This window comes from Onychomys torridus, chromosome 1, assembly GCF_903995425.1.
Source record: "Onychomys torridus chromosome 1, mOncTor1.1, whole genome shotgun sequence".
Classification (NCBI taxonomy): Eukaryota; Metazoa; Chordata; class Mammalia; order Rodentia; family Cricetidae; genus Onychomys; species Onychomys torridus.
In genome coordinates this window covers 108,627,246-108,640,115 of record NC_050443.1, presented here as the reverse complement: position 1 = coordinate 108,640,115, position 12,870 = coordinate 108,627,246, and the positions used below count along the sequence as shown (strand labels likewise).

Here is a 12,870-nt window from a genome sequence, read left to right as displayed (position 1 = left end):
AAAGTGAGTGTCTCGTTGGCCCCACTGGACCTTGGTCTGGCTCGAGGCTGAAATGAATAACTTATCTCAGGTCACACTGTTCTGGGCTCAGACCCAGGCATGGGTCTGGAACCTCTGGGATAGGGCTATGATCCCTCAGCTGTGAAAGGGCAACCCTAGCCACTTCTCAGAATAGCAGTGGTGAAAACCAGAGGAGAGGACTCACTGTGTAAGTGTCCAGCTGCTGCTGTAACTGTCACAGGGCAGCTTAAGAGGACACACATTCATCATGGTTCTTTGGAGGTCAGAAGTACGAAATGGAGCTCACTGGGCTCTGATCACGGTGTGAACAGGATAAGTTAGTCCTTCCTGGAGGCTCTAGGGAGAATCTTTCCCCTGCCTTTCTTGCTTGGTATCTGGAAAGCTCTGTCATCCCCTGGCTTTGGCCCCTCCTTTGGCCGAGTCAGCAACGCAGCATCTTCTGATGACCTCTGCCTCCACCTCTTCCCTTTCACACATGGTAAGAGCCTTCCTGTGACATGCTGGGCTGACCCCAGACCCCAGGGTAGCCTTGATTTTTGAAGTCAGCTAGTTAGCGACCTTCATTCTACCTGCAACCCCAACTCACCTTTGTCATGTCAGAGTTCAGAGGTTCTAGGGATTATATGGGCATCCTTGGGGCCATTACTGTGCTGACCACACACAGATAAAGTACTTAGGACAATGCCCAGCACAGGACAATGTGCTCAGCCATGGCAGGTCTTTCTCAAAGTGGCAGTGATGGCTTCTGGCTCCAGAGCCCATGGCCACGGCAGCAAGAATGCACAATGTCACATGGGGTGGTGACACACGCCTTTAATCTCAGCACTTGGGAGGCAGAGGCAGGTGGATCTCTGTGAGTTTGAGGCCATCCTGGGTTACATGGTGAATTCCAGGACAGCCAGGGCAACACAGCGAAAGCCTACTACATCCGAAGCCGCTGCAGCCCTCTCGAAGGCCTCAGGCTTCTGCTGGTTCGACTAGCAAAGGAACTGTTTCAGCTCTTCTTAAACCCACTGATTCTTCTGGTGTCAGAGCCTGGGCACAGCTCCTGGCTGTAAAACGTGTCATAGCCTCTTCACTCCTCACCTCAAGGGTCATCGTAGGTGGAAACCGAGCCAAATCGTGGCTCTAAAGAGCAATGCAAATGCAATCCTCCCACCTCCCACTCTATTTCTGGACACTGTATAATTGCTTCATTCCTTGAATTTGTCTCCAGGCCACCTCCAGGTGCACTGTCTTGAGTCTGGCCAGACAGAACCAAGTTGGTCACTGTCTGGGCGACAGCAGCACGGCAGGAAAGGGAAAGTGCTTCTTAGAGGCAGATGCCATGTCCCCATCGAGAATTTAGTCAGCTGGGTCAGGGGAGCTGACTGTGTGGCTTCTAGAGGAGATGCTACACATGTGGCCTTCAAGTCTAGAAAGTTTCCATGTCAGAGTAACTAGAGGGATGATCTGATTCCATCACTCAGATCCTGGCTTTTATCACGACATTTGCTGAAGTTGAGGTCTTTGCATTTAGGACAACATCAGTCTCTAAAAGCATTTCCAGGCATATCCGAGCTGCAGCCCTGCATGCCGCATGGACCCCAGGAGAATGGTAGATACATCTTGATATAAAAATCATAAATTTATTGAAAGCATTGTGAAATTTTGTTTTTGTCTTTTTTTTTTTTTTTGTAACTTCATTGCACACTCCTTGAACTTGAACATTGTAGATGACAATGCTGTCTCAATGTCAGCTGCATGTGACATGGCTGCATTAACCCCTGCAGGAAGTAGCCACGAGGAGAACATTGGCACATACTTTGAATTAATCCAAGAGCTTTGGAGACCTCGGTGCAGATGGAACTCAGTCTCCTACATGGCACTATGCATGTTCTCTGGTTTTTGCTTGCAGCCACCTCGATGTAACTGATACTGATACTTGTTCTTTAGGAGAAAATCGTCATCATGCACAAGACACTGTCTTCTTATTCTATTTTTCAAGGAAAATGCTGTGCATAAACAATAAACCTCCTTTCTGAACACTGACTGTGGAGAAAGCCACGCCCACGTAAACAGGCTATGAACAAGGACATCCATTACTGCTCTGTGTGTCATAGCAAAAAAGCTAAATAAAAGGCCTTTAGAAGAGGAGTGAGAAGAGATGGCTGTGGATTTGTTCCGTAGAGTCCTGCACAGAACTCAGACTTAGAAAAGCTGATTGAATACATCAGCATGGGTTTGAAAGGAGCACAGAGCCTGGCCTCAGTGAGTAGGTCATGGCACCGCCCTACCGCCACAAGGATGCTGATTTGCAATATAATCTGTTATTTGTGGGTGTACAAATATGCAGATAGAGTTCACACACATGACTGGGGGTTCCTACAAGCGCCTATCAGCCATTCCCTTGTTTTTAGGAATGGTCTAGCACTGGAGGAAAGAAGTGAATTGCTTTGTTGGTAATATTCTGTTCTTACTGATTGCTTTGTTTTTTTTTTTTTTTTTTAAGATTTATTTTTTTTATTATGTGTACAGTGTTCTGCCTACATGTATGCTTGCAGGCCAGAAGAGGGCACCAGATCTCATTACGGATGGCTGTGAGCCACCATGTGGTTGCTGGGAATTGAACTCAGGACCTCTGGAAGAAGAGTCAGTGCTCTTAACCGCTGAGCCATCTCCCCAGACCCTGTTTTGGTTTTTTGAGACAGGGTCTCACTACATAGTTTTGGCTGGCCTGGAGCTTACTGTGTAGACAAGGCTAGCTTCAAACTCACAGAGATCTGCCTGTCTCTGCGACTGAGCTGGGATTACAGGTGTATGTGTCAGCACTCCTGGCCTGATCTTTTCTTGCTTTCTTTTCTTACTTTTGTTTTTCAAGACCAAGTTTTTCTGTGTAACTTTGGCTGTCCTGGACTCACTCGGTAGACCAGTCTAGATTTGAACTTAGAGATCTGATTGCTTCTGCCTCTCAAGTGCTGGTATTAAAGGTGTGCACCACCACTGCTCAGCAATTTAGTTCTTAATTTATGACAAAATGTTACTATTTATTTATTTAAATCAGTGAGTGTATTGTTTTCTGTATAAAAACTTGTCCAGTAAAATGGGCCAGAGAGATGTCTGAGCAGGTAAAGGTGCTTGTCACCAAGCCTGATGACCTAAATTCAATGCCTGGGACCCATGGTAGAAGAAGGAAACTGATTCCCACAGGTTGTCCCCTGACTTCCACACATGTGCCAGGACATACATGTGCATGCACATACTCATGCACAAGAGTGTGTGCATACACACACACACACACACACACACACACACACACACACACACAAACATTGCTGTGGGATATCATTCTATATGCTGTGAATGTGTTTTCTCTGATTGGTTGATAAATAAAATGCTGATTGGCCAATAGCCAGCTAGGAAGTATAGTCAGGATAAGCAGACAAGGAGAATTCTGGGAAGAGGAAGGCTGAGTAAGGGATCACCAGACAGACAAGGAAGCAAGATGACAAGGCAAAGCTGAGAAAAGGTACAAGACACATGGCTAAATATAGATAAGAATTATGGGTTAATTTAAGTGTAAGAGTAATTTAAGTATAGTCAGTAACAAGCCTTAGCAAATAGCCAAGCAGTTATAATTAATATAAGCCCTTGTGTGTTTACTTGGGGGACACAAGTGGGAAAGATTTGTCCCAACCACCAGCTGACTGGGACACAGAAAAACTTCAGCTACGAAACATAATACAAAATTTTAATGTTTTTAGTAAAAAACAGTAAGATCAGCATCCTTATTGATCTTGACCACTGGTAAGAGAACTGGTTTCATAGGTATATTAGAGTCTGGGGACAGCCATGGCTCAAAGGGAGTTCTAACCTGGGTTCAAATCCATCTCACCCGCTGTGTGGGGCAGCAGAGGGGAAACACAGCTTTGACTAACGCTTCATTTCCCTTGCTCTCCATCTCACAGGTGAAAACTGTAGATGAAAGGACCCAGCACATTAGGTTGCTGTGGGGAGGAGCCCTCTGGATACCCACTCAGAGTGTTCTGTGTTTGACAAGTGCTCAATAATTGGCAGGCATTGTTCTTGTTTGCCAGAGAAGGACCAGCTTCAGAAATTCCATGTGGGGCAGCTCAGCATCACACACCCAGTCAGAGTGTGGGACAGGTGTGGCAAGGATGACAGGTGTCTTATTTTTTCTTTAAACAATAGTGTGTGTGTGTGTATGTGTGTGTGTGTGTGTGTGTGTGTGTGTGTGTGTGTGTGTGCGCGCGCGCACACGCATTCCATGGGGTATGTGAGTATAAGTGCACACGTGTTCGAGCTATGTGAAGCCAGAGAACAGGTATGGGTGCTCAGCTCTCACCTTCCACCTTGCTAAGGCAATAGCTCCCTTGTTGCTGCTGCAGCCTGTACCCAAGGCTAGCCCTTGAGTTTTTAGCCCGCCACCACCCATCTCATAGTAGGAGTGCTGGGATTTACAGATGTGCACTACCACATCCAGCTTTTTACTTGGGTTCTGGGGGTGGAACCCAGGTCATCAGGCTTGCACAGCGAACACTTTTTACCTGCTAAGTCACCTCACTGTGTCTTTTGTTTAGGGAATTCCCAGGATTCTGAGCTTCCCTGGGCCACAGATAGGAAGCAGGGCATCTTGGAAGGCGGCTAGGCTCACCACAATACCACCAATGGAGATGAAGCAGAGGATCATGGGAACAGAGGAAATGGGCCTCCTGTTGTAGGGTACCCTTTTGTGTAGATGGGAACTGGATTGTCCTTGGGCTTCCAGGAACTTGGAATGAGGTTTTCATAAATTAGGGTTTGGAGAACAAGGCTCACCTGGTGGTGACCTCTACAAGGAACATGAACTGAGAACCACATTCTAGGCAAACAAATTAAGCCTAGAGGCCCAGGAGGTCAGGGAAACAGTGTATGTTTGTATAGAGTTTGCAAAATGGAAAGTAAAACCAAAAAAAGATGAGGTCAAGGGACTTTTAGAGAGGAAATGCTGGACAGCCCAGTGGTAGAGGCTTCTGCTGAGAAAGGCTCCTGATTCTTGTGCCTTCCTCACAGGCTGGGGTAAAGTGACAGTTGGGTAGATGGCAGGTCAGCTGAGTGCGCTTCCTGCTCTGGGCTCACACAACCTCTCAGGACACATAACCCAGGCCTGGTTTACCTCTTTCTAAGAGGCCTCACTTCCATGATGAATAGGAGGCAGGATGTGGGCCCCGGAGCCCGCAGAGGCCCTGCCCAGCTCCTCATCAGCTGTCTGCTCTAAGGGGTAGTGACTTCTATAGTGAAGGTTGGGAGTGCTGAAAGGGCAAGCATGCAGTAGAGCACTTGGTGAAAGGGTTTGGTTACTGGAGGAGGTGTTCCCTCATGATTAGATGTGGACAGTGGTGGTGCCAACCCTTCTCAACGAATGCCTGAAAGAGACCCTCTGGTCTGGTTACATTTCTTTTTTTATTTCCTTTATATGTATATGCATGTGTGTGTAGAGGCCAGAAATTGATATTAGGTGTTTTCCTCAATCACTCTCTGCCTCATTTTCTGAGAGGGCCTCTCACTGGCCTGGCGCTCACTGACTGAACTAGGCCGGATGACCACTGGGCTCCTGGGATCTGTCTGACTCTTACCCTCCCAGCATGGGATTGCAGATGGGAGCTGCTGTGAAGCCAGTGGCCACTCAAGATCCAGTTCAGCTTAAGAGGAATTGAGGAGTCTGGGTTGCCTGAGTCTTTGTCCACTTCAGGCTGTGTGAACTGAGGATGTAGGTCCTTAGGCAGGAAACCCTGGCCTAGCTGCACAGGTGCCTCCTGCACAGAGCCAGAAGGACAAAACCCAGTTTCCACCTCATGTTTGCCAGGCTGACGAGTCTAGACATTTGACACGTAATGCTCTGGAACTATTTTCCTGCCTGGTGAGCATGTTGTCAGGCCTGGGTCATCACGGATGTTCTCACTGTGGTCAGATTTTTTTTTCCATCTTTTTCAGTGAAATGTTACCACTGTGGGACAGCTCAGCTTTTCCAAAGGAGGGATGGGTGTTATGTAATGTCTAAGGACGCCATGTTTACATGTTCTTCAATTTCCTGACCCTTTGCTCTGTTGGAGGGTGGAGTGGAGGGTGGTGGGTACAAGAATAAAAAAAACATAGGGAACCAGAGCAGAGTGTCTGGGGCCCACCAGTGCCCTGCTGCTCTTGAACTGGCTTCTGGGATCTTCCTAGATAATGGTGTCCCTCAATACCAGGACTCTGCCTTGCTGCCCTCCTTCCTCTGTTCATTTGAGGGCATTGGGTGTCACTTAGTAAATCTAAATTGTGGAATAGGTTAATGATCCAGCATGGACACACACACACACACACACACACACACACACACACACACACACTCCAACTGAGGGAATCAGGTGTCCTCTTCTACTATTGCTGTATACCTTACATGTACCTTGTCCCTTTGAGGCAGGGTCTCTCCCTGACACTGAAGCTCACATTTTTCTTCTAGCCTAGCAGCCAGCAAGCCATAGCAACCCCCCATCTCTGCCACTCCCCAACACTGGGGACATGGGCATGCATGGGACCATGCTCAGTTTGTTATGGGGTGCTGGGATCTGAACTCAAGTCCTCATGGTTGTACAAAAGGCATTTTTACTCATGGCACCATCTCTGTGGCCCTTTTATACAGAATTTCTAAAAATCAAGATACTTTCTACCACATAAGCACAACAAACATTTGTGGTTTTTTAATTTTACCACTAATATTTCTTTAAAGTAGAATATGATTCCCACCTTTGAAAGTCACCCAAAGGGAACATGTCTTTAGAAAATGTCCATGAGCACCAAGAGCCATCTAAAAAGAGACTTGATGTTTAGGTGCCTTCTGATGCTGTGATATAACACTGTGACCAAAAACAACTCAGGAAAGGAAAGGGCTTATTTCAGTTATGACACTTCTAGGGCACAGTCCATCTGCGAGGCAAGTGAAGACAGGAACTCAAGCATGAACTGAAGCAGAAACCATGGAGGAACACTGCTTATCCTCTCTCTCTCTCTCTCTCTCTCTCTCTCTCTCTCTCTCTCTCACTCTGGTTCATGCCCAGCTAGCTTTCTTATACAGCCCAGGTCCATTTGCCTAGGGATGGTACCACAGGGGCTGGGCTCTCCCACATCAATCAAGACATTTGCCACAGACATGGCCATAGGCCAGTTTATCCTGTACAGTTCCTCAATTGAGGTTCCCTGTTCCCAGGTGACTCTAGGTCATGTCAAGTTGACAATAAAAATTAACCACCACACTTGACAACTGAGTATAATATGTGGTCTTAAACTAAACTTTGAATCAGAGGGAGAGAAAATAATGTTTCTGGGTCAGTGATATCCAAGTATCACGCCAATGGCAAGCTTCCTGAAGATAACTGCCTTGTCATCATATTTTTTAAAAATTCTCTTTCTTGAGGCTGGGGGGATGGCTCAGAGGTTAAGAGTGCTGGCTGCTCTTCCAGAGGTCCTAAGTTCAATTCCCAGCAACCACATGATGGCTCACAACCATCTATAACTGTAGTCTCATGGGTCCAATGCCCTCTGCTGGTGTGCAGATGTACATGCAGACAAAATTACCCCTATTTATAAAATACATAAAAAGAGAAATCTTTTTTTAAAAAAAAAAAACTCTTTCTTAGGAACCATCTCTGACAGCATTTGGTGAGCACTTGTTCATAGCTTACCCCAGTTCAGAGGTGTGTGTACGTGAGTGTGTGTGTCTGTAAGAGTATGTGTGTCTGTGTGTGTGTGTTTGTGTATGTGTGCATGAGTGTGTGTCTGTGTGTGTGAGTGCGTGTATGTGTGAGTGTGTGTCTGTGTGTATGTGTGAGTGTGTGTCTGTGTGTGTGTGTGTGTGTGTGTGTGTGTATTCACATATATGCCAAAAATGAGGCAAATGGCACAAGGGCAGAACACTAGGGTGGGTAACTCAGGGCAAAGGGTGTCCCTGGGAGGGACTGTGGTTTGATTGAGTTTTTCTGCTCTGTGATGGTGTAAAAACCATTCACATTCAGTAGAAGGCAAGGTTCAAAGCTTGATCTTTTCCTCGAAGAGTGATAAGTGTGGTGTGGTCCTTTCTCATGATGTTGGGCGACCATCCTGGTATGGCAGCCCTATCAGCCAAGACATCACAACAGTGAACACTGGACACCCTATGGTGGCCCTGTGGCTGGGCTGTGAGGTCAGGGAAATTAGAGGCATCCTAACACATCTACAACGTGGGCTGTGCTTAGCTTAAGATGGCTGTAGTCAGAGGTAAACCATCCAAAATTGACGAGCCAATGTTTTTCCCACTATTCTTGTTTTTTCCTGAAGTTTGAAATTTTCAAGTAAAATGTTTAAAAGAGGAATTTAAAACAGTCCTGTCATCTTGGCAATTTCATTTCTAGAAGTATAACATAAGGAAATAATCTGAGATGAAGGAAACTACACACTGAAGGCCAGTTACTAAGATGTGAATGTTGGTAAGCATCAGGGATTGGCTAAAAGCCAAGGACTGGCCATAGCTCCATCAACAGCCAGAGAAAGTAGGAGACAGAGCTGGACAGGACAGGACAGGGATTTCAGGCAGGAGGAAGCATGCACAGTGTGGCTACACCTGTGCAGAGAGTCCGAGGACGGTTCCTGTGTGGCTGTGTGTCAGAGCAGGAGATGGTAAAACCAGATTTACTTGTAGAGATCAAAGCCAGAGCAAGATCCACATTAGAGGTGTCTCATTAGAGGGCCTTGCCACGGGCCACGATGATGGAGGAGGCCTGGCCTCGAGGTGGCACTGGCATACTGGAGTGCTCAGTCTGGAAACAGACTTGGCCTCATGGTCAAGGTGAGGTCGAAGTGGTGTCCAGAGGACTCCAAGGTTCTACTGTGTTCTGAGGACATTGAGCCTGGAGATGGGTGTGCAGCAAGGGCTGGGGCCTCTGAAAGTTGGGGTATTTACCTTTGACAAAGAGGCCAAACAGGCAGTTGGATATCCAGGTTTAGAAATATTCAGTAAAGGAGTATGGACTAGACATAAAATCTTGTTTGGGATGAGAGATTTTTCTTCTCTTTTTCTGCCTTTCCCTGTTTTCCATAATTAATGTAAAAAAAAAATTGTCAAACTTTTTTCTTCTTTTTTTAAAAATAATGACTTAAGCAACAGTTCTTTGCTTTTCTGGCCTCGGCAGGTAAGGAGACAGCTGACAGCAGCATATCTTACCTAGAAGGAACAGAGAGTACCTGACCCCACATGTGATACCCCGAGTTTTATCTCCCATCCAAGTCCTAATTGTCCAGGAGAGTGGAGAATTGGGAACTAAAGATCAAGTCCGCAGGGATATAGGTGTGCCCGCCACTGGCGTAAATCCTTCCCCCCCCCCAGCCCCCATTTCTTCCCACACACTCTCTGGAGGCAGGCACACCAGCTCTGACCTGGGAGACTTCAGCACCTTGTGCAGCAGATGCTGAGGGATGTGCCGGAGGTGGATCTGTGTCCCAACCAGAGGTACCAAGTTCATTGCCAGCCACTTCTCGCAGGAGACAATGAGCTGCTCTTCCATGTACTGAGGAGGCGACATAGAAAAGGATTGGATAAAGAGTGCCTGGTTCTCAGCCCCCTCTGCTGGCTTGCAGTGACATTGCGTGCAGAGGTGTCCAATTTTCATACAAACTACCCTGGGGTCAGTACAAGGGTGAGGGGTGGAGAGTAGGGTGGGGGAAGGTTGGGAGTGTGGCGGGGTGGAGGGGTGGAGGGTATTCACAGAGTATTGAACCTCACTGATTTAAACCACTCCTATGAGGTCGGCTCCCAGTTTTCCCCATGTCACCAATGGAGAAACTGAGGTTCCAAGGCGCCTTCTCTTTCTGCAATCACAGAGAAACTGGTCCAGCTACGGTTCAGGCTACCTGAGCAGAGGCTTGTAAGCTGAAGGCCCTGGGTTGCCTTCAATAACCCACTGCAAGTCTGGGGAGGAATAAGCCATGTGGAGCTCAGAGGCTGCTCCAACATACATTTTAGAAGAAAGAATTAAAGGACAGGGACTGCAGGGGAGGTGGGCACACAGTCCCACCCAAGATGCTAGTGGCCACTGATAGCTGCTGGAGAGAGTGTTTTTAAATCCGTGGCCCCTAGTAATCCAACAGGCTCTGAGAGCATCAGGATAGCACAAACTGTACTCCGTGGGTTGTAAGCAAACGAACAGAGGACACACATAGTGGTGGTTAGGGGAAAGGAAGGGCGGTGGGGGGAGATGGAGGATGGGTTGAATATGATTAAAATACACTATACAAATTTGTCAAAGATCTAATAAAAAATTAGGGGGGGGGAGGGAAATATGAAAACAACTCCTAGAATCAGGGAGATCTTGAAAGGATCTTGGTAGACTTTGTGTGTTCTAAAGGTCCTTGCATGTCCCGAGGACATGGGTTGAGAGGGTCTTGGGGGGCAGACCTTGCATGTCCCGAGGACATGGGTTGAGAGGGTCTTGGCAGACCTTGCATGTCCTGAGGACATGGGTTGAGAGGATCTGGGCAGAGCTTGCATGTCCTGAGGACATGAGTTTTTCTGGACTAAAGGCTTGCTGAGAAATGGTAACCAGAATGCAAGGTGTCACCAAGAGTGACTTTCCAGTCCCGTGGAGTGACTCTGGGAGCCAGATGGTTCTTTGACAAACACTGAGGGTCTTTCTTAGATATAGTATCATGACATGCTGGCTCTGTGGGAACTGTTGCCCTGAAGTCTCATAGTGTACCGCTAGTCAGTGAGTGGGAACTTCAGGGCAGGGTTAGAATTAGGAGGTAAGGCTTGGGAATCAGCACGGGCCTTCAGCAGTCAGTACCATGAGCAGTTTGCATCTGTTCCCAACACTGACACACTGACTGGACTCAGCTGGGATGAGAGCTCATGGTCCCATCTATGTTCCAGAAGGAACTTGCTGCCTTGGTGAGAAAAGTCACATTAGAAACTGTTCTCAAAACCCAAGATTGAGCTTTTTCAGGCTATCTTCTTGTTCATGCATCTTTAAAAACTTAATTTCTTTCTTTTTTTTTTTTTTTTTTTACACTCTAAAGTTAAGTATTTCTACTTTTGAGTAGGTGCTTTTGAGTAGACATATTGGAGTTAGGCCCGGTGGATGACATCCAGGAGCTGGGTGCTTTTGAACCCCTGGCACCCCAGGGCCCACATACTCCACCCAGCTGGTCTCACCTTGCAGCCAGCCAAATAGAAGTTCTTGACGGTGCACGGTGTGAGTCTGGACAACATCATGTTGACGCACCTGTGGAGAGAGAGCTGCTGATACTGATGACTCCCACATGCTGTCAGAGAAGGTGGGGGCAGAGACTTTTGTTCAGCGCTGGGGTGGTGGCAGAGACCTCTCACTGGGAAGGGAGCCCTTACTTTAGAAACTTGAACAAAACCAGCAGGCCTGTTATAAGAGCTCTGGGCTAAGAGAGGGAGGTAAGGCCAGAAGGAGCTCAGACTCTTCAGAGGGCAACTGAGAAGCCTCTTCAGCAGAGCAGCACCATGGCCTGGAGCCAGAGAAGCTCTGCCAAGATGGCCTCTGGGTGGCCTCCTGCCCAAGGCTTTTTTTTTTCTTCCTGACACACTGCTGGGTGGCTTCAAATGTTATTCCTTTCTGTCCACTAACAAATTCCAACAGTAACTTTCTGATGAATAGCTCAGTGCTTTCTCATAACTAGGCCTGGTTTCCACTGATCAATTCCTCATCAAAATTCTGTTTACTGATCACATACCATGTGCCTGACACCGGCCCAGGACTCTGATGTGCAAGGAACAAAACTAATGGCCAATGGGAGGACACACACTGCTAAGTACACACTTGAACAGATTACCATGCTGTTATAGTTGGTTAGGAGTTAGGATAGACACACCCAAACTGCAGCCCAACACATTTGTAGATGACGTCATGTCTCAATGTCAAAAGGTTGGACACCCTTGGGCTAAAAGGCTAGAGCAAAAGGTACCATGGGAATGCAGAAAAGAAGGAATCTGACTGTGCTTAAATCTGAACAGCAATCAGAAACCAAGAGAGTGGAATTTAGGACCTGGAACAGCAGGACAAAGAAGTGTCTGGGGCGGGGATTGAGAGGCCAGTATCCCGAGAGAAGAAAAACCATTCGGGAAGGCCAGCGGCAAGAGTGTGTGCAGACGGTGGAGGGAAAGCAAGGATGACAGAGATGACATGCAGAGAGAGGGAAGGGTGACCGAAGTGAGCTGGAGGTCGGGAGCTGTAGAAGGGTGACGTGCCACATAGAAGGTGGCATCTCAGAAGTGTCTGTCACTTAACCTTCTTATCTGATGTTAGGTCATAGGTCATGTTCAGGCATGAGGCATGCTCACCTTACCAAAGAGGGCACAGAGAGCAAGCTGACATAGAGCTGTCAGGGCATCATTTGTCTCATTAGCACCCTGTGGTCATGGCAACATCAGTTGAGATTCACTTCAAGGCTAAGTGGTGACTCTTGCACTTATTGATTACATTTATGAGCATGTGTGTATAAGTGTGTGTGTGTGTATAAGTGTGTGTATGTGTGTATAGGTGTGTGTATGTGTGTATAGGTATGTGTATGTGTGTATAGGTGTATGTATGTGTGTATAGGTGTGTGTATGTCTGTGCAGGTGTGGGAAAGCCAAGGCATGTGTGTGGGATTCAGAGGACAACTTACAGGAGTTAGTTTCTTCCTTCCATCTTGGGGCTTCCTAGGGATCAAACTCAGGTTCTTGGGTTTGGTGGCATGCATCTTTCTGCTCCGAGCCATCTCATTGGCCCCACATATTCTAAACATATCCATCACTGAAGCCAGAGTAGCCAGTGAGCAGGGGGCTCCCCA

The 12,870-nt window shown here is 47.2% G+C and overlaps 1 protein-coding gene across 2 annotated transcripts in view; it reads right to left on the bottom strand.

Moving 5' to 3' along the window:
• The window catches only part of Btbd16 (BTB domain containing 16), a 49,556-nt gene that overhangs the window by 16,634 nt on the left and 20,052 nt on the right, over positions 1 to 12,870 (bottom strand). For both annotated transcript variants that reach the window (XM_036171530.1, XM_036171614.1), the window contains exons 7-8: positions 11,225 to 11,294; positions 9,451 to 9,581 (exon numbers count right to left, since the gene is read on the bottom strand). In XM_036171530.1, coding sequence (XP_036027423.1) covers positions 9,451 to 9,581; positions 11,225 to 11,294 — 201 coding nt within the window. The remainder of the gene's footprint in view (positions 1 to 9,450; positions 9,582 to 11,224; positions 11,295 to 12,870) is intronic.